We start from the raw sequence: 25,544 nt of genomic DNA on the forward strand, positions 1-25,544 counted from the left end.
GATCTCACTTTCAAAATTTTAAAAATAATTGCAAATTGTTTTTGTCCCTGAAGTCTCGCTCTGCCGGAGACCCTGCACAGCAGGTCAGGATTGTAATTTCCTTGCTCCGGGGCGACCCTCAAGACTGGGCTTTTGCATTGGCACCAGGGGATCCTGCGTTGCTCAATGTGGATGCGTTTTTTCTGGCCTTGGGGTTGCTTTATGAGGAACCTCATTTAGAGCTTCAGGCGGAAAAGGCCTTGATGTCCTTGTCTCAGGGGCAAGATGAAGCTGAAATATACTGCCCAAAATTCCGCAAATGGTCTGTGCTTACTCAGTGGAATGAGTGCGCCCTGGCGGCGATTTTCAGAGAAGGTCTCTCTGATGCCATTAAGGATGTTATGGTGGGGTTCCCTGTGCCTGCGAGTCTGAATGAGTCCATGACGATGGCTATTCAGATCGATAGGCGTCTGCGGGAGCGCAAACCTGTGCACCATTTGGCGGTGTCTACTGAGAAAACGCCAGAAAATATGCAATGTGATAGAATTCTGTCCAGAAGCGAGCGGCAGAATTTTAGACGAAAAAATGGGTTGTGCTTCTATTGTGGTGATTCAACTCATGTTATATCAGCATGCTTTAAGCGTACTAAGAAGCCTGACAAGTCTGTTTCAATTAGCACTTTACAGTCTAAGTTTATTCTATCTGTGACCCTGATTTGTTCTTTGTCATCTATTACCGCGGACGCCTATGTCGACTCTGGCGCTGCTTTGAGTCTTATGGATTGGTCCTTTGCCAAACGCTGTGGGTATGATTTGGAGCCATTGGAGGCTCCGATACCTCTGAAAGGGATTGACTCCACCCCATTGGCTAGTAATAAACCACAATACTGGACACAAGTGACTATGCGTGTTAATCCGGATCACCAGGAGGTTATTCGCTTTCTGGTGCTGTATAATCTACATGATGTTTTCGTGCTGGGATTGCCATGGCTGCAATCTCATAACCCAGTCCTCGACTGGAGAGCTATGTCTGTGTTAAGCTGGGGATGTAAAGGAACTCATGGGGACGTACCTTTGGTTTCCATTTCATCATCTATTCCCTCTGAGATTCCTGAATTCTTGTCTGACTTTCGTGACGTTTTTGAAGAACCCAAGGTTGGTTCACTACCTCCGCACCGGGAGTGCGATTGTGCCATAGACTTGATCCCGGGTAGTAAATACCCTAAGGGTCGTTTATTTAATCTGTCTGTGCCTGAACACGCTGCTATGCGAGAATATATAAAGGAGTCCTTGGAAAAGGGACATATTCGTCCTTCGTCATCTCCCTTAGGAGCCGGTTTTTTCTTTGTGTCTAAGAAAGACGGCTCTTTGAGGCCGTGTATTAATTATCGACTTTTGAATAAAATCACGGTTAAATATCAATATCCGTTACCACTGCTTACTGATTTGTTTGCTCGTATAAAGGGGGCCAAGTGGTTCTCTAAGATTGATCTCCGTGGGGCGTATAATTTGGTGCGAATCAAGCAGGGGGATGAGTGGAAAACCGCATTTAATACGCCCGAGGGCCATTTTGAGTATTTGGTGATGCCTTTTGGTCTTTCAAATGCCCCTTCAGTCTTCCAGTCCTTTATGCATGACATTTTCCGCGATTATTTGGATAAATTTATGATTGTGTATCTGGATGATATTCTGATTTTTTCGGATGACTGGGACTCTCATGTCCAGCAGGTCAGGAGGGTTTTTCAGGTTTTGCGGTCTAATTCCTTGTGTGTGAAGGGTTCTAAGTGTGTTTTTGGGGTTCAGAAGATTTCCTTCTTGGGATACATTTTTTCCCCCTCTTCCATCGAGATGGATCCTGTCAAGGTTCAGGCTATTGGTGATTGGACGCAACCCTCTTCTCTTAAGAGTCTTCAGAAATTTTTGGGCTTTGCTAACTTTTATCGTCGATTTATTGCTGGTTTTTCTGATGTTGTAAAACCATTGACTGATTTGACTAAGAAGGGTGCTGATGTTGCTGATTGGTCCCCTGATGCTGTGGAGGCCTTTCGGGAGCTCAAGCGCCGCTTTTCTTCCGCCCCAGTGTTGCGTCAGCCTGATGTTGCTCTTCCTTTTCAGGTTGAGGTCGACGCTTCTGAAATCGGAGCTGGGGCGGTGTTGTCGCAGAGAAGTTCCGACTGCTCCGTGATGAGACCTTGTGCTTTTTTTTCCCGTAAATTTTCGCCCGCCGAGCGGAATTATGATATTGGGAATCGGGAGCTTTTGGCCATGAAGTGGGCTTTTGAGGAGTGGCGTCACTGGCTTGAGGGGGCCAGACATCAGGTGGTGGTATTGACTGACCACAAAAATTTAATTTACCTTGAGTCTGCCAGGCGCCTGAATCCTAGACAAGCGCGCTGGTCGTTGTTTTTCTCTCGGTTTAATTTTGTGGTGTCTTACCTACCGGGTTCTAAGAATGTTAAGGCGGATGCCCTTTCTAGGAGTTTTGAGCCTGACTCCCCTGGTAATTCTGAGCCCACAGGTATCCTTAAAGATGGAGTGATATTGTCTGCCGTTTCTCCAGACCTGCGGCGGGCCTTGCAGGAGTTTCAGGCGGATAGACCTGATCGTTGCCCACCTGGTAGACTGTTTGTTCCTGAGGATTGGACCAGTAGAGTCATCTCTGAGGTTCATTCTTCTGCGTTGGCAGGTCATCCTGGAATCTTTGGTACCAGGGATTTGGTGGCAAGGTCCTTCTGGTGGCCTTCCCTGTCACGAGATGTGCGAGGCTTTGTGCAGTCTTGTGACGTTTGTGCTCGGGCCAAGCCTTGTTGTTCTCGGGCTAGTGGATTGTTGTTGCCCTTGCCTATCCCGAAGAGGCCTTGGACGCACATCTCGATGGATTTTATTTCGGATCTGCCTGTTTCTCAGAAGATGTCTGTCATCTGGGTGGTGTGTGACCGTTTCTCTAAGATGGTCCATCTGGTTCCCTTGCCTAAGTTGCCTTCTTCTTCCGAGTTGGTTCCTCTGTTTTTTTCAAAATGTTGTTCGTTTGCATGGTATTCCGGAGAATATCGTTTCTGACAGAGGGACCCAATTCGTGTCTAGATTTTGGCGGGCATTCTGTGCTAGGATGGGCATAGATTTGTCTTTTTCGTCTGCTTTCCATCCTCAGACTAATGGCCAGACCGAGCGGACTAATCAGACCTTGGAGACATATTTGAGGTGTTTTGTGTCTGCGGATCAGGATGATTGGGTTGCTTTTTTGCCTTTGGCGGAGTTCGCCCTCAATAATCGGGCCAGCTCTGCCACCTTGGTGTCCCCGATTTTCTGTAATTCGGGGTTTCATCCTCGATTTTCCTCCGGTCAAGTGGAATCTTCGGATTGTCCTGGAGTGGATGCTGTGGTGGAGAGGTTGCATCAGATTTGGGGGCAGGTGGTGGACAATTTGAAGTTGTCCCAGGAGAAGACTCAGCTTTTTGCCAACCGCCGTCGTCGTGTTGGTCCTCGGCTTTGTGTTGGGGACTTGGTGTGGTTGTCTTCTCGTTTTGTCCCTATGAGGGTTTCTTCTCCTAAGTTTAAGCCTCGGTTCATCGGCCCGTACAAGATATTGGAGATTCTTAACCCTGTGTCCTTCCGTTTGGACCTCCCTGCATCCTTTTCGATTCATAATGTTTTTCATCGGTCATTGTTGCGCAGGTATGAGGTACCAGCTGTGCCTTCCGTTGAGCCTCCTGCTCCGGTGTTGGTTGAGGGTGAGTTGGAGTACGTTGTGGAAAAGATCTTGGACTCTCGTGTTTCCAGACGGAAACTCCAGTATCTGGTCAAATGGAAGGGATACGGTCAGGAGGATAATTCTTGGGTCACTGCCTCTGATGTTCATGCCTCCGATCTTGTCCGTGCCTTTCATAGGGCTCATCCTGATCGCCCTGGTGGTTCTGGTGAGGGTTCGGTGCCCCCTCCTTGAGGGGGGGGTACTGTTGTGAAATTGGATTCTGGGCTCCCCCGGTGGCCACTTGTGGAATTTAACTTGTGTGCATCATCCCCTCTGTTCACCTGCTCCTATCAGGATGTGGGAGTCGCTATATAACCTTGCTCCTCTGTCAGTTTCATGCCGGTCAACAATGTATCAGTAGCCTTTCTGTGCATGTTCCTGCTACTAGACAACTCCCAGCTAAGTTGGACTTTTGTCCTTGTGTGTTTTTGCATTTTGTTCCTGTTCACAGCTGCTGTTTCGTTACTGTGTCTGGAAAGCTCTTGTGAGCGGAAATTGCCACTCTGGTGTTATGAGTTAATGCTAGAGTCTTAAAGTAATTTCTGGATGGTGTTTTGATAGGGTTTTCTGCTGACCATGAAAGTGCCCTTTCTGTCTTCATGCTATCTAGTAAGCGGACCTCGATTTTGCTAAACCTATTTTTCATACTACGTTTGTCATTTCATCTTAAATCACCGCCAATATATGTGGGAGCCTCTGTCTGCCTTTTGGGAAAATTTCTCTAGAGGTGAGCCAGGACTGTCTTTTCCTCTGCTAGGATTAGGTAGTTCTCCGGCTGGCGCTGGGCATCTAGGGATAAAAAAACGTAGGCATGCTACCCGGCCACTTCTAGTTGTGCGGCAGGTTTAGTTCATGGTCAGTATAGTTTCCATCTTCCAAGAGCTAGTTCTCATATATGCTGGGCTATGTTCTCTCGCCATTGAGAATCATGACAAAGCCCCAGTTTTGGACACAGGTGACCATGCGCATGGCGCCAGCCCATCAGGAAGATTGTCGATTTCTGGTATTGCATAATTTACATGATGCTATCGTGTTGGGTTTTCCGTGGTTGCAGGTACATAATCCTGTGTTGGATTGGAAGTCTATGTCTGTGACTGGTTGGGGTTGTCAGGGGGTTCATAATGATGTCCCTTTACTGTCCATCTCCTCTTCTTCTTCCGAAATTCCAGAGTTTTTGTCTGATTTTCAGGATGTATTTGATGAGCCCAAGTCCAGTTCTCTTCCACCGCACAGGGACTGTGATTGTGCTATTGATTTGATTCCAGTCTGTAAGTTTCCTAAGGGCCGACTCTTCAACCTGTCTGTGCCTGAACATACTGCTATGCGGAGTTATGTTAAGGAGTCTTTGGAGAAAGGGCATATTCGGCCATCTTCTTCACCGATGGGAGGGGGATTTTTTTTGTTGCTAAGAAGGATGGCTTCTTGAGACCCTGTATTGATTATCGCCTCTTGAATAAGATCACGGTCAAGTTTCAATACCCTTTACCTTTGCTTTCCGATTTGTTTACTAGGATTAAGGGGGCTAGTTGGTTTACGAAGATTGACCTTCGGGGGGCGTATAATCTTGTTCGTATTAAAGGGAACCTGTCACCCCGTTTTTTGAAGATGAGCTAAAAATAGCCCAGGAGATGAAAAAGAGCGCGTTCTGCGCTATTCAGCTGTTTACTGGTGGGCGCGGCCATCTTTCCTGTGGCCACGCGTGCGCAGATGGAGCGCTCTGCTGCCCGGGGCTTCAGGAAAATGGCTGCGGGATTCCGCGCCTGCGCAGATGGAGATCGCGGCGGCCATTTTCCTGAAGCCCCGGGCAGCAGAGCGCTCCATCTGAGCACAGGAAAGTGGATATTCTCTGTTGGACATGCACACACCACTACGCCACCAACGTAATGATGAGCCTGATCTGGGGGAGAAACAGCGCTGTCACCACGCCCATATGACCAGACCAGCGTGAGTGACAGCAGAAAACGTCGACTTTACAAAGGTATTTCAGCAGCATAGGTGGGTAATAAAGGCACACAAAAGACACTAATGTAACGCCCAGCTCTGCCCCTATTTAACGCTATTTTTAGCTCATCTTCAAAAAACGGGGTGACAGGTTCCCTTTAAGCAGGGTGATGAATGGAAAACTGCGTTGAATATGCCCGAAAGCCATTTTGAATACCTTGTGATGCTGTTCGGGCTCACTAATGCTCCATCTGTTTTTCAATCTTTCATGCATGATATCTTCTGGACTTATATTGATAAATTCTTGATTGTATATTTGGACGATATTTTGATTTTTTCTGATGATTGGGAGTCTCATGTGGAACAGGTCAGGATGGTATTTCAGATCCTTCGTGACAATGCTTTGTTTGTGAAGGGGTCTAAATGTCTCTTTGGGGTGCAGAAGGTTTCTTTTTTGGGTTTTATTTTTTCTCCTTCATCTATTGAGATGGATCCGGTTAAGGTTCAGGCCATTCATGATTGGATTCAACCCACGTCCGTAAAGAGCCTTCAGAAATTTTTGGGTTTTGCAAATTTTTATCGCCGTTTCATTGCTAACTTTTCCAGCGTGGTTAAACCCTTGACCGATTTGACGAATAAAGGCGCTGATGTGGCGAATTGGTCCTCTGCGTCTGTTTCTGCCTTTCAGGAGCTTAAACGTCTATTTACTTCTGCTCCGGTGTTGCGCCAACCGGATGTTTCTCTTCCGTTTCAGGTTGAGATTGACGCTTCTGAGATTGGCGCAGGGGCCGTTTTGTCCCAGAGGGATCATGTTGGTTCCTTGATGAAACCGTGTGCATTCTTTTCCCGTAAATTTTCGCCTGCTGAACGCAATTATGATGTCGGCAATCGGGAGTTGTTGGCTATGAATTGGGCATTTGAGGAGTGGCGACATTGGCTTGAGGGAGCTAAGCACCGTATTGTGGTCTTGACCGATCATAAGAATTTGATTTACCTCGAGTCTGCCAAGCGGCTGAATCCTAGACAGGCTCGATGGTCCTTGTTTTTTTCCCGTTTTGATTTTGTGGTCTCGTATCTTCCGGGTTCCAAGAATATTAAGGCTGATGCCCTTTCTAGGAGTTTTTTGCCTGATTCTCCTGAGGTCCTTGAACCGGTCGGCATTCTGAAAGAATGGGTGGTTCTTTCTGCTATTTCCCCTGATTTACGACGGGTCCTTCAGGAATTTCAGGCTGACAGACCTGATCATTGTCCAGTGGGGAAACTGTTTGTTCCTGACAGATGGACTAGTAGAGTGATTTCTGAAGTTCACTGTTCTGTGTTGGCTGGTCATCCTGGTATTTTTGGTACCAGAGACTTGGTTGCTAGGTCCTTTTGGTGGCCTTCTTTATCACGTGATGTGCGTTCTTTTGTGCAGTCCTGTGGGACTTGTGCGCGGGCCAAGCCTTGTTGTTCCCATGCTAGTGGGTTGCTTTTGCCATTGCCGGTCCCTGAGAGGCCCTGGACGCATATTTCTATGGATTTTATTTCTGATCTTCCGGTTTCCCAGAGGATGTCGGTTATCTGGGTTGTTTGTGACCGGTTTTCTAAGATGGTTCATTTGGTGCCTTTGCCTAAATTGCCTTCCTCTTCAGATTTAGTTTAGTTGTTTTTTCAGCATGTGGTTCGTTTGCATGGTATTCCGGAGAATATTGTGTCTGACAGAGGTTCCCAGTTTGTTTCTAGGTTTTGGCGGGCCTTTTATGCTAGGCTGGGCATTGATTTATCTTTTTCCTCTGCATTTCATCCTCAGACAAATGGCCAAACCGAGTGAACTAATCAGACCTTGGAGACTTTTTTGAGATGCTTTGTGTCTGCTGATCAGGATGATTGGGTGGCCTTTTTGCCATTGGCCGAGTTTGCCCTTAATAATCGGGCTAGTTCGGCTACTTTGGTTTCGCCTTTTTTTTGTAATTTTGGTTTTCATCCTCGTTTTTCTTCTGGCCAGGTTGAGCCTTCTGACTGTCCTGGTGTGGATTCGGTGGTTGACAGGTTGCAGCAGATTTGGGCTCATGTGGTGGACAATTTGGTGTTGTCTCAGGAGGAGGCTCAACGTTTTGCTAACCGTCGTCGGTGTGTTGGTTCCTGGCTTCAGGTTGGGGATCTGGTCTGGTTGTCTTCCCGTCATGTTCCTATGAAGGTTTCTTCTCCTAAGTTTGATCCTCGGTTCATTGGTCCTTATAGGATTTCTGGGGTTATTAATCCGGTGTCTTTTCGATTGGCGCTTCCGGCCTCTTTTGCTATCGATAATGTCTTCCATAGATCTTTATTGCGGAAATATGTGGTACCCGTTGTTCCCTCTGTTGATCCTCCGGCCCCTGTGTTGGTTGATGGGGAGTTGGAGTATGTGGTTGAGAAGATTTTGGATTCTCGTTTTTCGAGGCGGAGGCTTCAGTATCTTGTCAAATGGAAGGGTTATGGCCAGGAGGATAATTCTTGGGTTTTTGCTTCTGATGTCCATGCTGCTGATTTGGTTCATGCTTTTCATCTGGCTCGTCCTGATCGGCCTGGGGGCTCTGTTGAGGGTTCGGTGACCCCTCCTCAAGGGGGGGGGTACTGTTGTGAATTCTGCTTTTGGGCTCCCTCCGGTGGTTGTAGGTGGTAAAGCAGTTGTCCCTGAGTTGCAGTCCTGGTCAGGTGTATCTGCTGATTGCAGTTCTGACTGGGGTATTTAGGTGTGCAGGATTCATTAGTCCTTGCCAGTTGTCCATGGTTGTTGTGAGGTTTTTGTCCTGGTTTGGTTCCATCTGCCTTCTGCCAAATCAGCAAAGATAAGTGTCTGGTTTTGTTTCTGTGGCACACATGCTGTGTGCTTAATAATTCTGTGCTTTTCAGTGTTTTTTTGTTCAGCTTAGATTGTGTCAGTATTTTCTCAGTCTTGTTGGATTCTCTGGAGTGGCAGATATACATTCCATGTCTTTAGTTAGATTGTGGAACTTTTTGTATTATCTGCTGTGGATATTTTTGGAAGGGTTTTAATACTGACCGCTTAGTATTCTGTCCTATCTTTCCCTATTTAGCTAGAGTGGCCTCTTTTGCTGAATCCTGTTTTCTGCCTGCGTGTGTCTTTCCTCTCCTACTCACAGTCAATATTCGTGGGGGGCTGCCTATCCTTTGGGGGTCTGCTCTGAGGCAAGGTAGTATTCCTATTTCCATCTATAGGGGTATTTAGTCCTCCGGCTGTGTCGAGGTGTCTAGGGTTTGTTAGGCACACCCCACGGCTACTTCTAGTTGCGGTGTTAGTTCAGGTTTTGCGGTCAGTACAGTTTCCACCTACTCTAGAGAAAGTTCATGCGGCTTCAAAGTCACCAGATCATAACACACCCCTAACCCTGATCCCAACCGTAAATGTAATCCAAAGCCTAACTTTAGCCCCACCCCTAACTTTAACCCCAACCCTAACTGTAGCCCCAACCCTAACCCTAACTGTAGCCCCAACCCTAACCTTAATGGGAAAATGGAAATAAATACATTTTTTTAATTTTATTATTTTTCCATAACTAAGGGGATGATGAAGGGGGGTTTGATTTACTTTTATAGCGGGATTTTTAGCGGATTTTTATGATTGGCAATGTCCAAAGACATACTGACAGGGAATTTAGATTGTGAGCCCAACGAGGACAGTGATGATAATGTGTGCAAAACTGTAAAGCGCTGCAGAATATGTTAGCGCTATATAAAAATATAGATTCTTATTATTATTATTGGCAGCTGTCACACACTAAAAGACGCTTTTTATTGCAAAAAATAGTTTTTGCGTCTCCACATTTTGTTAGCTATAATTTTTCCATATTTTGGTCCACAGAGTCATGTCAGGGCTTGTTTTTTGCGGGACGAGTTGACTTTTTTGGTCATTTTCGGGCACGTGACATTTTTTGATCACTTTTTATTCCGATTTTTGTGAGGCAGAATGACCAAAAACCAGCTATTCATGAATTTCTTTTTTTTGGGGGGGGGGCGTTTATACCATTCCACGTTTGGTAAAATTGATAAAGCAGTTTTATTCTTCGGGTCAGTACGCTTACAGCGATACCTCATTTATATCATTTTTTAATGTTTTGGCGCTTTTATACGATAAAAACTATTTTATATAAAAAATAATTATTTTTGCATCGCTTCATTATGAGGACTATAACTTTTTTTAATTTTTTCGCTGATGATGCTCTATCGTGGCTCGTTTTTTGCGGGGTAAAATGACTTTTTCAGCGGTACCATGTTTATTTATATCCGTCTTTTTGATCGCATATTATTCCACTTTTTGTTCGGCAGTATGATAATAAAGCGTTTTTTGCCTCGTTTTTTTTTACGGTGTTCACTGAAGGGGTTAACTAGTGGGACAGTTTTATAGGTTGTGTCGTTACGGACGCGGCGATACTAAAACTTTTACTATTACTTTTATTGTTTTCTTTTATTTAGATAAAGAAATTATTGGAACAGTATATATATATATATATATATATATATATATATATATATATATACTAGATGGTGGCCCGATTCTAACGTATCGGGTTTTCTAGAATATGTAGGTAGTATATAGCACAGGCTACGTACTTTATTGCACAGTGACGTAGTATATAACACAACCGACGTAGTATGTAACATAGCTACGTAGTATATAACACAGCCATGTAGTATATAACATAGCCACGTAGTGTATTGCACAGGTATGTAGTATATTGGTCAGCCACGTAGTATATAGCAGAGCCACGTAGTATATAACATAGCCACGTAGTATATTGTAGAGCCACGTAGTATATTGCACAGGCACGTAGTATATTGCACAGCCACGTAGTATATAACAGTCACGTAGTGTATTGCACAGCTACGTAGTGTATTGCACAGACACGTAGTATATTGCACAGCCACGTAGTATAGTACAGTCACGTAGTGCATTGCGCAGCTACGTAGTGTATTGCACAGCTATGTAGTATATTGGTCAGCGACATAGTATATAGCAGAGCCACATAGTATATAACATAGCCACGTAGTATATTGTAGAGGCACGTAGTATATAGCATAGCTACATAGTATATTGCACAGCCACGTAGTATATAACAGAGCCACGTAGTATATTGCACAGTCGACGTAGTATATAACAGAACCGACACAGCCACATAGTATATTGCACAGCTACGTTGTTAAGGCTGGCGGAACGCACCGAGTAAATAGAGATGTTTTTATTGATATTGGTGCGTTCGTAGCCCGGGGTCCACCGTGCAGGAGTACCTGCTGCTAGCAAACGGCGGCACTATATGGCGGTATGGACTAACTCAGTTAATTCACCGAGTAGCTGTGAAAGCAAAGCACTGTGCCCTGTTAGACTTCACAGAGGCACAGGCTAACTGCCCAAACAAAGAGCAGTCAGTGGTCACGCATGCACACAAAACTCGCCGGAGGTGCCAGCATTCTAGGGGCTTATTTCAGCCAGTTCCCTGAATACATACAAACACAAACTCCTCGCCGGAGGTGCCAGTATTCTAGGGGCTTATTTCAGCCAGGTCCCTGAACACACTCTCACGTGACCACACTGGCGCAAAGCACATAATAAAGAACAATACTAGCGCATGGCTGTGCGGCCATGCGAGCCTTAAATAGTTGCAGCACGTACAGGACCTTCCTAGAAGGACCAATGAGAGGCTGCCACAGAGCGTGAGCACCTACAGGACCTTCCTGAAGGACCAATGGCCTCAGCTGCAGTATCTGATCAGGTGACCCTCGATCTCCACTGAGAGATCTTACTCTGGGCATGCTCAGAACGAGAAAAGCAGGACTTAGTCTGCTCGCCGCTGCCCAGCACTGACTTCAATGGCAGAAGCAGGAAAAGCAGCAGTAACTTATTGATACAGAGTCAGACTGAGTGAGACGCTGGGACCGACGTCTCCGCTGAGCAGGCTCCACTGCGGCAGGAGAAGAATGGGAGACCGCAGCAGAGATGGCCCAAGATTCCCCCTGTGCAGAGGCGGGAACTCGACCCCTAACATACGTAGTGTATAACACAGAGCACGTAGTATATTGGACAGTCACATTGTATATTGCCCAGCTACAGAGTATATAGCACAGAGATGTAGTGTATAACAGAGCCTACACAGTATGTAACACAGCCCACGTAGTATATAGCAATGTGGGCACTATATGCGTGGTTAAAAAAGACTTAAAATAAAAAATTAAAATATACTCACCTTCCGAAGGCCCCTTGAAGTCCTGGCACCTGTGTACGGTGCATGCGGCAGCTTCTGGTCCCAGGGTTGGTATGAGCGCAGGACCTGTGATGACGCCACGGTCACATGACCGTGACGTCATGGCAGGTCCTTCTCGCATAGCATCCATGGCACCGGAACCTGCTGCTTGCACTGCCGAGGACAGCTTGCAACGTCGGAAGGTGAGAATAACCTTTTTTTTAATTATTATTATTTGTAACTTTAGATCTTTTTACTATTGATGCTGCATACGCAGCATCAATAGTAAAAAGTTGGTCACACAGGGTTAATAGCTGCGTTAACGGAGTGCGTTACACCGCGGTCCGTTAACGCTGGCATTAACCCTGTGTGAGCGCTCAGCGCTGACTGCAGGGCAGTAAAGCAGCGGCCATTTCGCTGCCAGACTATGGCCATCGCTGATTGGTCGTGGCAATGGTCATGGGCGTTTTGCCACGCCCAATCAGCGACTTGGATTTCCATGACAAACAGAGGCCGCGACCAATGAATATCCGTGACAGACAGACAGACGGAAGTGACTCTTAGACAATTATATATATATATATATATATATATATATATATATATATATATATACACAGTACAGACCAAAAGTTGGACACACCTTTCTCATTTAAAGAATTTTCTGTATTTTCATGGCTATGAAAATTGTACATTCACACTGAAGGCATCAAAACTATGAATAAACATGGAATAAATATGGAATTATATACTTAACAAAAAAGTGTGAAACAACTGAAATTATGTCTTATATTCTAGGTTCTTCAAAGTAGCCACCTTTTGCTTTGATGACTGCTTTGCACACTCTTTGCATTCTCTTGATGAGCTTTAAGAGGTAGTCACCAGGAATGGTTTTCCAACAATCTTGAATGAGTTCCCAGAGATGCTTAGCACTTGTTGGCCCTTTTGCCTTCAATCTGCGGTCCAGCTCACCCCAAACCATCTTGATTGGGTTCAGGTCTGGTGATTGTGGAGGCCAGGTCATCTGGCGTAGTACCTCATCACTCTCCTTCTTCGTCAAATAGCCCTTACACAGGCTGGAGGTGTGTTTGGGGTCATTGTCCTGTTGAAAAATAAATGATGGTCCAACTAAACGTAAACCGGATGGAATAGCATGCTGCTGCAAGATGCTATGGTAGCCATGCTGGTTCAGTATGCCTTTAATTTTGAATAAATCCCCAACAGTGTCACCAGCAAAGCACCCCCACACCACACCATCACACCTCCTCCTCCATGCTTCACGGTGGGAACCAGGCATGTAGAGTCCATCCGTTCACCTTTTCTGCGCCGCACAAAGACACGGTGGTTGGAACCAAAGATCTCAAATTTGGACTCATCCGACCAAAGCACAGATTTCCACTGGTCTAATGTCCATTCTTTGTGTTCTTTAGCCCAAACAAGTCTCTTCTGCTTGTTGCCTGTCCTTAGCAGTGGTTTCCTAGCAGCTATTTTACCATGAAGGCCTGCTGCACAAAGTCTCTTAACAGTTGTTGAAGAGATGTGTCTGCTGCTAGAACTCTGTGTGGCATTGACCTGGTCTGTAATCTGAGCTGCTGTTAACCTGCGATTTCTGAGGCTGATGACTCGGATAAGCTTATCCTCAGAAGCAGAGGTGACTCTTGGTCTTCCTTTCCTGGGGCGGTCCGCATGTGAGCCAGTTTCTTTGTAGCGCTTGATGGTTTTTGCCACTGCACTTGGGGACACTTTCAAAGTTTTCCCAATTTTTCAGACTGACTGACCTTCATTTCTTAAAGTAATGATGGCCACTCGTTTTTCTTTACTTACCTGCTTTTTTCTTGCCATAATACAAATTCTAACAGTCTATTCAGTAGGACTATCAGCTGTGTATCCACCAGACTTCTGCACAGCACAATTGATGGTCCCAACCCCATTTATAAGGCAAGAAATCCCTCTTATTAAACCTAACAGGGCAAACCTGTGAAGTGAAAACCATTCCTGGTGACTACCTCTTGAAGCTCACAAGAGAATGCCAAGCGTGTGAAAAGCAGTCATCAAAGCAAAAGGTGGCTACTTTGAAGAACCTAGAATATAATACATCATTTCAGTTGTTTCACTTTTTTTGTTAAGTATATAATTCCACATGTGTTAATTCATAGTTTTGATGCCTTCAGTGTGAATGTACAATTTTCATAGTCATGAAAATACAGAAAAATCTTTAAATGAGAAGGTGTGTCCAAACTTTTGGTATGTACTGTGTGTATGTATATATATATATATATATATATATATATATATATAGTTATTTATTTATTCAGGATTTTATTTTTTTACACATGTAAATATTTTAGTTTTTTTACTTTATAACATTGCCCCGGGGGTACATCACAGTATAGTGTCGGATCGCTGATCTGATACTTTGCAATGCACTGTGTCAGATCAGCGATCTGACAGGTACTGCAGGAAGGCTTGCCGACACCTGCTCTGAGCAGGCGCTTGCAAGCCACCTCTCTGCAGGAACCCCGCGGCCATTTTGGATCCAAGGCCTGCAGGGAGGAGACGCTCGGTACAACGCGATCACGTCATATGGGATTAAGGGGTTAAGTATGTGCAGGTAGTGGAGCGTGCCTCCTAAGAGCATATCCAGGAGACCTGCCAAGGGGATGCAGGTTCCTAACAGAGAAAATAGGAATCGATTGTCTGGGGCCACGGACAGGTGAGCAGCACCAGGGGACTGCGTGATAGGCGCCAATCTCCCTGCACAGCGGAGACCGGACCTGCGACTGAGGGCATGACAGATGGGAACCAAGGAAGCATGTATTACACTCATAGTATGGGGCCTCTTTCTTGGCCTCTAGACGGTATAATGTTCTCACAGTACCACCATCCCCAGTTTTATTTTGTTACATTCAAATATTTGTTTTTGGTGTTTTTCATGTAACATAAGGATTGGAAGTCTACTGGAAAATTCTAACAAACCTCAATAAAAAAACACTGTACATGGAGAATTTCACATCGATTAACTCCTGTCTTGTTCTTACAAAAAATCTATTATAAAAGCCTCAAACTTCTGTGTGGGAATCAGACATGAGATCTAATATAAAATATAATAGATTACTGTGCGGGGAAGACGGGAAACCTTCATATAGACGGCTGGTGATGATGGAGTCAGTGATGGACTCTGGACAAATATGTTTCTAGAGCCGTAGTAGAAGATGAAGATGTCATCCTCATCATGAAGTAGTTATTTCTCCTGTCACGTGTAATGAATATCTCCTGCAGTATTGCTAATGCCGATTTCAGTGTCGGTAAATGAGACGAGAATTAGCGTTATGGAAGATGAGTCTATGAGAAACGTATTCAGCTGCCGACTCCGAGGAAGAAACTGCTTCTTGTCTGTGGCCTAAATATATAGGTTTTATTAGTAGATGGAAAGAAGAAAACTAAATACTGTAAAATAATAAATCTCCTCATATGTTTCCCTTATTATCTCCAGTAATTGTATTATTACACAGGATTTTTATGGGGTTACATTGGCTCATCTTCTCCTTCAGGTCTCTACAGTATCGGATCCTCTCAGTGAAGATCTTCTATAGAAGAGAATTTTCCTGATTTACCCATCACAGATGAATATGGACAGAGACAAGATGGCGGAGAGGATATTACACCTCACCCTAGAGATCCTCTTCCGGCTTACTGGAGAGGTGAGAGATTCTGATGACGTCACATTACATCATTCTTTTCTATGGGAATAACAGATGGACAGAACTGGAGAGGTGAGGACTCTGGAAATGTCTGTAGTGAGATTTATTAATGTGTCTCTCCATAACCAGGATTACACAGTAGTGAAGAAGACCCCTAGTGAGCGCTGTCAGGACCCTGTGTCTGAGGGATGGGGAAGACCCCTGAGCCCAATCAAGGGGCCTCCACCTCACCTACTGATGCATAAGGACATCAATGACCAGAAGATCCTAGAACTCACCTACAAGATGATTGAGCTGCTGACTGGAGAGGTGACACTGCTGGGAATGCTGGGACATTATACAATAACACTATGAAAGGATCCGGGGGATGACGGTATCATTATATGTGTCAGGTTCCTATAAGGTGTCAGGATGTTGCTGTCTATCTTTCCATGGAGGAGTGGGAGTATTTAGAAGGACACAGAGATCTGTACAAGGACGTCATGATGGAGGTTCCTCAGCCCCTCATATCACCAGGTAATAGACAGGACTAAATACACACGGCCTATAATTATCTGTATGTAAAGAATGAATTCAGTCCCTGTATGTGTTTCCTCCAGATCTATCCAGTAAGAGGACAACACCAGAGAGATGTCCCCGTCCTTTTCTTCCACAGGACTGTAAACAAGAAGATCCCAATGTTCCTCGGGATCATCAGGTAGATGGAGAGAAGGTGTCAGGAGATCTCTCCTGTGATGTGTAGACGGCTGTGAAGGTCTTGTGCTCAGTCTTATTTTATCCACCAGTATTATATGATTTATACTTGTGTAATGTGAACGGTGGAGATGGCAGGATTAGAGCTGATCATAGATGTGACTTCTCCGTCTGTCTGTGACTTTTACAATATTTGTTTCAGGGTGAAGATCTGACCCATATTAATACTACAGAGACATATGTGAGGGGTGATGAGTGGTGTAAAGAGGAGATTCCTACATATGACTACCCAGGTGAGTAGTAACCATTAAATTCAGAGGAGTCACAGATTCTTCTCAGTCCCCAGCTGTGGCTGCTTTATCAGTGGTGTAGTACAGCCGTATCACAATCGTATGATCACCATTTATTCGGATTCCCATGACAGCACCACGAGAGAGGGGATCCGCCCTTCAGGAACAGGAAACCTACAGATACTAAAAGGGCGTCACCTCTCCCATGTATCAGTTGGTTTCCTGTTCCTGTAGGGACTGGATCCTACAGAAGAAGAATCCTATGGATCCCAGGCCAGCCGGCCGAATCAGGTAGCGATGGGGTCTCCTACCTCGGCCGGTGCGGGGTTCCTGGAGATGTCACTATGGTCCTGGTTGGGTTGCACGGCGATGGCGTTGACAGCAGGGAGCAGAGTCCAGAGAATTTCCGTCTCCATGGAGGCCAGCGCTATGTGAGTATGTCCCAGGAGTTTCTGTTCCGGCGGGGGTGCGCTTCAACAGGGTTGCGTGGAGCCGGGGGCATGATGGTGGGTGCTGTCCGGAGCACTGCTGGCCAGCCTGGCGTCCCGTGCCGCTCTGAACGCAGGCTGGAAGTGTTGCTGGGCCATGGTGATGTCAGAGGCGGGGTCGGCGGGTGCTTCCGGGTCACCGGGTTGCTGCACATGCGCAGTGATTCCAAGATGGCGGCGCCCACCGGAGTTTGGCAACAACAGGCGTTAAAGGCAATCGTATAAGAGCAGGACAACGGGAGTATATATAGAAAAGTAACAATTTTATTGAAAAACACAATTAAAAACACACACATTTAAAAGACACCAAATGAATGTACCAGGAATCCATATTATATCCCATTTTAACAACCAACCATTGGAATGTACAAAGAGAAGATGTGCGGTAACTCCATGTAATCCTACCAAGTGGACCCAGTTCCCAATGACCACCCTATATCCGCAGTAATACATATAAGCCTGTGCAACTATGAAGTTAGAAAAGGTGCCAATACAAGAACCTGATCCACAATGGAGACTAACATGGAGAGTGCCCGGAGGAGCAGCAAGAGTAACAAGCCATGCGGCGTTAGAAAATCCACCTCCCAGAGCACAAGCACAATCTTACCCACATGAGGATCCCTGGACTGAGCGTCACCCCCGACGCACGTTTCGCTGCTATCCTAGCGGCTTTCTCAAGGGGAAGTGTCATTTCCTCAAAACACCTAACCTTATATCCTGTAGGACCTGCGTCACATGACAGTCATGTGACCGGGTATTTACACCACTGCTTGTATCGGCGCATGTGTCCACCGCTCTCCGCCCCGCAGCCCCGCGGGCCGGCCCACGTCTGAAAAACAGTGAATGGCAGCCAGGTAACCCCAGCAACCAAACAGCCACTCACAGATGCACCGCGGCCGGACTTTGGAGGTGAAGGGGGGGAGGCAAGTGAGCACACGCGCACTGCAGCCTATAATTTGCACCCTACCACAAACTTATAATTTTATATTCTATTATTCAACACCGCAACTATACAGTCTGTACAATGCCCATTATAACATACAAAATGCAATTTAAGCAATATTCCAATTCCGCAGTTGCAGCGAAGTGTGATGTCATCATTAGCATGATAGATTAGGATGCGTCCCTCTTCAACCAGGATATTTAGATGTAATATAATAAAATCACTAAATACAAAACAAATAAGAAAAATACAACATTAAAAAAAGAGAAGAGAAAACAACAGAAAGGAGGGAAAAACCACAACAATAAATTTCCATAGGCTTATAAATCACTCAGACCTTACAGGAATGGGGCAAAATTTAGAGCTTCATTTAAACCATATGGTTTAACTGTATTCAGGGTGACAATCCATTTCAACTCCCGTTGAGCCAGCATTTTTTTGACATTGCCACCCCTTATCCCCATATGTATCACATCAATCCCACGCACCTTAAAACTCCGTGGGTCACAATTATGGACTTCTCTAAAGTGCCTGGGAATGGTGGTTAACTCAGACAGATCCTCCACCGTCTTTGCTGCGCCAATGCCCCGCACATGTTCCCTCACTCTCACTCTCAGTTCCCTGGACGTCAAACCCACATATATTAGTGGGCAGCCACACGTGGCATAGTACACCACATTCTCGCTACTGCAAGAGATGTACTCCCTAATTTGAAATTCTCTTTTTCCATCTGAAGAGTGAAAGGAGGTACTGCGCAGGACACTGGATTTTCTAACGCCGCATGGCTTGTTACTCTTGCTGCTCCTCCGGGCACTCTCCATGTTAGTCTCCATTGTGGATCAGGTTCTTGTATTGGCACCTTTTCTAACTTCATAGTTGCACAGGCTTATATGTATTACTGCGGATATAGGGTGGTCATTGGGAACTGGGTCCACTTGGTAGGATTACATGGAGTTACCGCACATCTTCTCTTTGTACATTCCAATGGTTGGTTGTTAAAATGGGATATAATATGGATTCCTGGTACATTCATTTGGTGTCTTTTAAATGTGTGTGTTTTTAATTGTGTTTTTCAATAAAATTGTTACTTTTCTATATATACTCCCGTTGTCCTCCTCTTATATAGTTCCTATTGGGAGTTATACGCACAGGGGTGGGGACATTGTTCCTGACCACCTGTTTTACTATGAGTCTGGGTGTGGGTGGAATGTTAAAGGCAATCGATAGACCCTCCATAACCCTCAGACAGGCTATGTCCCTGTTAGGGTCCCTGACATTGTGTATCCCAGCTGTCAGGTTGGCTCAGTTTCACACTAGACCTTTATAGAGAGATGTTCTAGTTAACGATAGAACCTTGGAAGGGTCCCTGCAGGGTCAGATATCATTGAGTCCTTTAACCCTTACATCTCTTAGGTGGTGGCTAAGCAAAGACAACTTATCTTCAGGAGTTCCCTGGGTAACTCACATAACTCGTGTAATAACAACGGATGCTAGCCTCTCACGGTCGGGGGCCCATATGGGTGACATTGTGGTTCAGGGACAGTGGGACTACCGGGTAACAGCCTCATCAAACCAGAAGGAGTTGATGGCAATTGAATTATCTGTTAAAAAACTACTACTATCTACAGGGTCACCATGTCAAGATCCTTTCGGACAACCAGGTGGCAGTGGTCTATGTAAATCACTAAGGTGGAACACGTTCCGAGGCCCTGATGCAAGTTGCAAATCGCCTTTTTCAAGCAGCAGAAAGACATTTTCAATCTTTAACAGCATTTCATATCAGAGGGAAGAAAAACCTAAAAGCACACTTTCTAAGCCGCAATACTCTAAGGCAGTATTTCCCAAACTCCAGTCTTCACGGACCCCACGGGTCATGTTTTCAGGATTTCCATAGTGTTGCACAGGTGAGACAATTCCTGATGCCTTGATGATACTTCCACTACTTGCGCAATACTAAAGAAATCCTGAAAACATGACCTGTAGGGTCCTTGAGGACTGGAGTTTGGGAAACACTGCTCTAAGGCAAGGAGAGTGGTCTCTGAACATGGACATCTTCGATCAGATTGTCCACAAATGGGGTCAACCAGAGGTGGACCTATTTGCCACCAGAGTAAACAGAAAGTGAGAAAATTCTGTTCCCTAAATCCCAGGGAGAATCCTCTGGTAGTGGACGCCTTCTTGATAAAATCGTTTTTTTCCTTGGCCTACGCATTCCCACCATTGACCCTGTTACCTCTTGTAGTGAGGAAAATCAGGGAAGATCGGGCAAGAGTCATACTTATTACCCCATTTTGGCCCAGGAGGACCTGGTTCACGTGGCTCAGAACTATGTTGTTATGCGATCCCTAGGTGCTTCCAGACCTTCCGGACCTGCTCTGCCAGGGGCCGATCAACTGTCCACAAGTGATGGGACTTCATTTAATGGCATGGAGTTTGAGAGCTCATTGTTGAAAGATAGAGGCTTCTCCCCAAATTGAGTTGATACCCTTCTGAAGAGTAGAAATCAAATTACAACAAAAATCTATTCTAGAACCTGGAAACAGTTCCTGGCCTCTTCAGATTTTAACATCAAAGAGGGGGATCCAATACGACAGATCCTAGAATTTCTGCAGAAGGGTTTGGAGTTGAGTCTTTCCACCAGTACACTGAAGGTGCAGGTCTCAGCCCTGGATGACCCTGTTCTCTTGTAATATTGCCAATAACTATTGGGTTTCTAGGTTTATTAAGGCAGCTGGTAGAGCTAGACCCATACATGAAAATAAAAGCATACCATGGGATCTCAACCTAGTCCTTTCAGCTATGACAGAGGCCCCGTTTGAACCCCTACAGTCAGCCTCAATAAAGATGCTATCCCTTAAAACGGCTTTCCTGGTAGCAATAACATCTGCTCGTAGAGTAGGAGATATCCAGGCACTTTCCAGACTTCCCCCTTATACAGAATTCTTACAGGACAGGGTAGTCCTGAAGCAGGACCCAGCCTACTTGCCAAAAGTAGCATCCCACTTCCACAGGTCGAAGGAAATAGTCTTGCCATCCTTTCTTCCTAACCCTTCTAACCCTTAGGAGGAAAAATTCCATACATTAGACGTTAAAAGATGCCTTCTAGAATACATCTCAGCTACTAATACTTGGAAGAAGGATAATGCATTATTTTTATCCTTCCAAGGTCCTAGGAAAAGGCTTACAGTATCAAAATGCACGCAAGCAAAATGGACTAGGGAGGCTATCTCTCTAGCTTATACAACAGGTGGGGGTCCGGCCATGCAGAATCTGAGGGCGCATTCCACCCGGGCCATGGCTTCATCCTGGGCAGAAAGATCGAGAGTGTTAATCGACCAGATATGTTGGTGGCCACATGATCATCCCCTTCCACCTTTTTCAAACACTATCGGTTGGACTTGGGGTTCTCCTCAGATCCCCCCTTCGGGTTAAGGGTGCTGAAGGCTATAGTTCCTCCCTAAGGTAGCTTATATCTCTGTAAATCTCTCATGGTGCAGTCATGGGAATCCAAATAAAGCATTAAGTTACTTACCGGTATCGGCGGTTTTCGGAGGCCCATGACAGCACCCTTAGTTTCCTCCCTTTTCACATGGGGGCTGCACTTCCTTAAAAAAAAAAAAAAAGTTCTTTCACATAGGATATAGTTGAAATAAGATATTTGTATATAATGTTTATATATGTGTGCCATTAATCACGGTAGTCCTCTCAGGCTCTGAAATACAACTGATACGTGGGAGAAGTGCCGCCCTTTTTGTATCTGTAGGTTTCCTGTTCCTGAAGGGCGGATCCCTTCTCTCTTGGTGCTGTCATGGGCCTCCGAAAAACGCCGTTACCGGTAAGTAACTTATTGCTTTTGCCACTAGACCACAACATTATCCTCCATTTGGAAATGTTGAAATTTCTTTGTGAAATCCTTTTTCCCTATACCCATGACAGCACGCCTGAAAGAGGGATCCACCCAGTCTGGACCGGAATCCCACTGAAATAAAAGGGCAATACCTCTCCACTGCTTCAGTTGGGTTTCCTGTCCTGACGGGAACCTTCGAGCTGAGACCCGGGCGGGATGAAGAATTAATTTTTTCTCATACTCATCCCAGCACTCGAAGTACAGGCAAGAGCGCCTGTATGCTGGCCGTTGGGTGTTGGAGGCGCCATTTGCATTTCCAGTGGGCCTCGACGTACATGCGCCACTCTCCTTCCTCTGCCTTCTGACTGCAACTCCGTAGTGAGCCCAGTTTCAGGGGGCGCACTTCTGACGTCGTACACAAGGCTCCCTGGGAATAGGCGTGCCCGCGTGACGTCGGTGAGCGTGCGCTGGGGCTAAGATGGCGGCGCCCAGGGCGAAAAACCTTGGATACTTGACGCGGGGTAGGTGGAGGGGCATCGTTTGGGCAAAGGAGGAGGCGGGAAGCGCCGTGGATCCCTCTTTTAAGGAGGGATGACCACAGAAGAAGCGCTTATGTCCGAAGCTCCCCATCATGGAGGATCGAAGTGGAGAGCAGCAGCAGCAGCCTTTACCGCAGCAGCAGAAATCACCAGAATCTGTGCCTGGTCACCAGTTCGGGCGCTCTCTAAAAGGAACAGCTGCAGGAGTGGCAGACATTCCGGCCAGAGATCCCGGGACTCCTTGGTATCCAGGAGGGATGTTGTACGTACCCCTGATCAGCCTCCGAATCCGGTACCCTTGATTTGACAGCGGGTGGTGAGTGATCTACGAGAATGTCACCTTAATAGGGGCCATTTTCTGCTTAAATCACTAGGGACTAGGAAGGCTAGTGCCAAAAGGAAGAATAAGGTGTGTACCCTTTGTAAAAACCCCGCTGGCAGTTCATTGGCAGAAAGATCTCTGCTCTGACTGCATGCAAAAATCAAAGGGCCATAATCAGGGTGGAAATGCAAGATTCCCTGAAGACAGTGTTAAAAAAGGGAAACGAGAGCTCGAGTTTGTCACAGAATCGGAGGCCTCGCAATCTGGTGGGGAAAATCATATTGAATCCTCGTCCTCCTTCTCCTCGGACAGTGATGTAGGTGGTCTATCCTTGCTTTCCGGCCGAGTACACAGACTGGTTAGGGCAGTCATGTCGACAATGGGCCTTAAGGAGGAAAGAGCACCTAAATCCCTAGAGGATCTTATGTTTATGGCTTGGAGGAAAAGAGGAAGTGCACCTTTCTGGGTAATTCCAGGATAAAGGCGCTCATAGATAAAGAATGGGAAAAGCCGGAGAGATCTGTTAGCCTGCCCTCTGTTGTGAATTCTGCTCTTGGGCTCCCTCCGGTGGTTATAAGTGGTAGCGCTGCTGTCTGTCCTTCACAGCAGGCATCAGGTGTTTCCACTTCGGACTGGGCTATTTAGTCTGGTTTCACCCTTTAGTCAGTGCCAGTTGTCCATTGTTTCTGGAGGATTCACATCCCTTCCTGGTCTCTCCTGCTTGCTGTTCATTTCAACAAAGATAAGTTCTGCTTGTTTTTGCAACCACATGTTGTGGGCCTTATTGTTCAGTGCATTTCATGTTTTTTCTTGTCCAGCTTAATCTGTGTAAGGATTTATGCAGCCAAGTTGGAATCTCTGGAGAGGCAGATATACCCTCCATGTCTTTAGTTAGATGTGGAGTTTTTGTATTTTCTGTGGTGGATATTTTCTAGTATTTTAATACTGACCGCATAGTACTCTGTCCTATCTTTCCTATCTAGCTAGATTGGCCTCCTTTGCTAAATCCTGTTTTCAGTCTGTGTATGTTTTTTTCCTCTCCTCTCACAGTCAATATTTGCGGGGGGCTGTCTATCCTTTGGGGATTTTCTCTGAGGCAAGATAGTTTTCCCTTTTCTATCTATAGGGTTAATTAGTCCTCCGGCTGTGTCGAGGTGTCTAGGATTGGTAGGTACATCCCACGGCTACTTCTAGTTGCGGTGTTAAGTTCAGGGTCTGCGGTCAGTACAGATACCACCTTCTCCAGGGTACGTCTTATGCGCTTCCTAGGCCACCAGATCATAACAGCCCTCATCTTCTAAAAGGAGATACCCCTTTGAGGACAAAGACTCGGAGGGTTGAAATAAAAGCCCTAAAATCGACAGGGCAGTAGCGAAATCCTCTAAAAAGTCATCCCTGCCTTTTGAGGATTCCAGCACACTTAGAGACCCGTTAGATTAGAAAGCTGATGGGTTCCTGAGGCACACCTGGGAGGCAGCCGCAGGGGAATCAGAAGGTGGCAATATCTGTGACTTGTACTGCCCGCTCCCTGATGGTCTGGCTGCAACAGATGGAGGAACAACTTAGGAGTAAGGTTCCAAGAGATGAGATCTTGTCCAATATGACTCTATTGCAGGGAGCAGCGACCTTTCTAGCAGACTACTCATCAGACTCAGTGAGGTTAGTGGCTAGGTCGGTGAGCATATCCAACGTGGCTAGACAGGCCTTATGGTTGAAGGGGTGTCCGGGAGACCTGCCTTCAAAAAATAGACTCTGCTTCATCCCAAGTGACGGCCAGTTTCTCTTCAGGCAAAAGCTAGAAGACATCTTGGAGAAAGCAGGTGACAAGAAAAAGGGGTTTCCACGTTTGTCTGTGGAAGCCTTCTTTTCGGAGGAGGAGGTTTGATAGGGGACATCCTCCAGGAAAAAGAAAGAGGTGGGACTTCAACGATAGGGAGGGGTCTGAATATACACTGCTCAAAAAAAAAAGGGAACACTTAAACAACAGAATATAACTCCAAGTAAATCAAACTTCTGTTAAATCAAACTGTCCATTTAGGAAGCAACACTGATTGACAATCAATTTCACATGCTGTTGTGCAAATGGAATACACAACAGATGGAAATTATTGGCAATTATCAAGACACAGTCAATAAAGGAGTGGTTCTGCAGGTGGGGACTACTGACCACATCTCAGTACCAATGCTTTCTGGCTGATGTTTTGGTCACTTTTGAATGTTGGTTATGCTTTCACACTCGTGGTAGCATGAGACGGACTCTACAACCCACACAAGTAGCTCAGGTAGTGCAGCTTAGCCAGGATGGCACATCAATGAGAGCTGTGGCAAGAAGGTTTGCTGGGTCTGTCAGCGTAGTGTCCAGAGGCTGGCGTCGCTACTAGGAGACAGGCCAGTACACCAGGAGATGTGGAGGGGGCCGTAGGAGGGCAACAACCTAGCAGCAGGACCGCTACCTCAGCCTTTGTGCAAGGAGGAACAGGAGGAGCACTACCAGAGCCCTGCAAAATGACCTCCAGCAGGCCACAAATGTGCATGTGTCTGCACAAACGGTTAGAAACTGACTCCATGAGGATGGTCTGAGTGCCCGACGTCCACAGATGGGGGTTGTGCTGACAGCCCAACCCCGTGCAGGACACTTGGCATTTGCCACAGGACACAAGGATTGGCAACTTCGCCACTAGCACCCTGTGCTCTTCACAGATTAAAGCAGGTTCACACTGAGCACATGTGACAGTCTGGAGACACCGTGGAGAGCGATCTGCTGCCTGCAACATCCTTCAGCATGACCGGTTTGGCATTGGGTCAGTAATGGTGTGGGGTGGCATTTCTTTGGAGG

At 45.9% G+C, this 25,544-nt stretch overlaps 1 protein-coding gene across 3 annotated transcripts in view; it reads left to right on the forward strand.

Annotated features, from left to right (window-relative positions):
* LOC143767692 (oocyte zinc finger protein XlCOF8.4-like) overlaps nt 1-25,544 on the forward strand; it is a 220,744-nt gene that overhangs the window by 5,237 nt on the left and 189,963 nt on the right. For 2 of the 3 annotated variants that reach the window (XM_077256179.1, XM_077256177.1), the window contains exons 2-6: nt 15,437-15,586; nt 15,716-15,895; nt 15,979-16,102; nt 16,186-16,283; nt 16,482-16,572. In XM_077256179.1, the coding sequence (XP_077112294.1) occupies nt 15,509-15,586; nt 15,716-15,895; nt 15,979-16,102; nt 16,186-16,283; nt 16,482-16,572 (571 nt within the window). In that variant the 5' untranslated portion in view covers nt 15,437-15,508. Of the gene's footprint in view, nt 1-15,436; nt 15,587-15,715; nt 15,896-15,978; nt 16,103-16,185; nt 16,284-16,481; nt 16,573-21,763; nt 21,836-25,544 lie in introns of all 3 variants that reach the window. The other variant, XM_077256178.1, reaches the window with a different exon arrangement.

This window comes from Ranitomeya variabilis, chromosome 4, assembly GCF_051348905.1.
Source record: "Ranitomeya variabilis isolate aRanVar5 chromosome 4, aRanVar5.hap1, whole genome shotgun sequence".
Lineage (NCBI taxonomy): Eukaryota > Metazoa > Chordata > Amphibia > Anura > Dendrobatidae > Ranitomeya > Ranitomeya variabilis.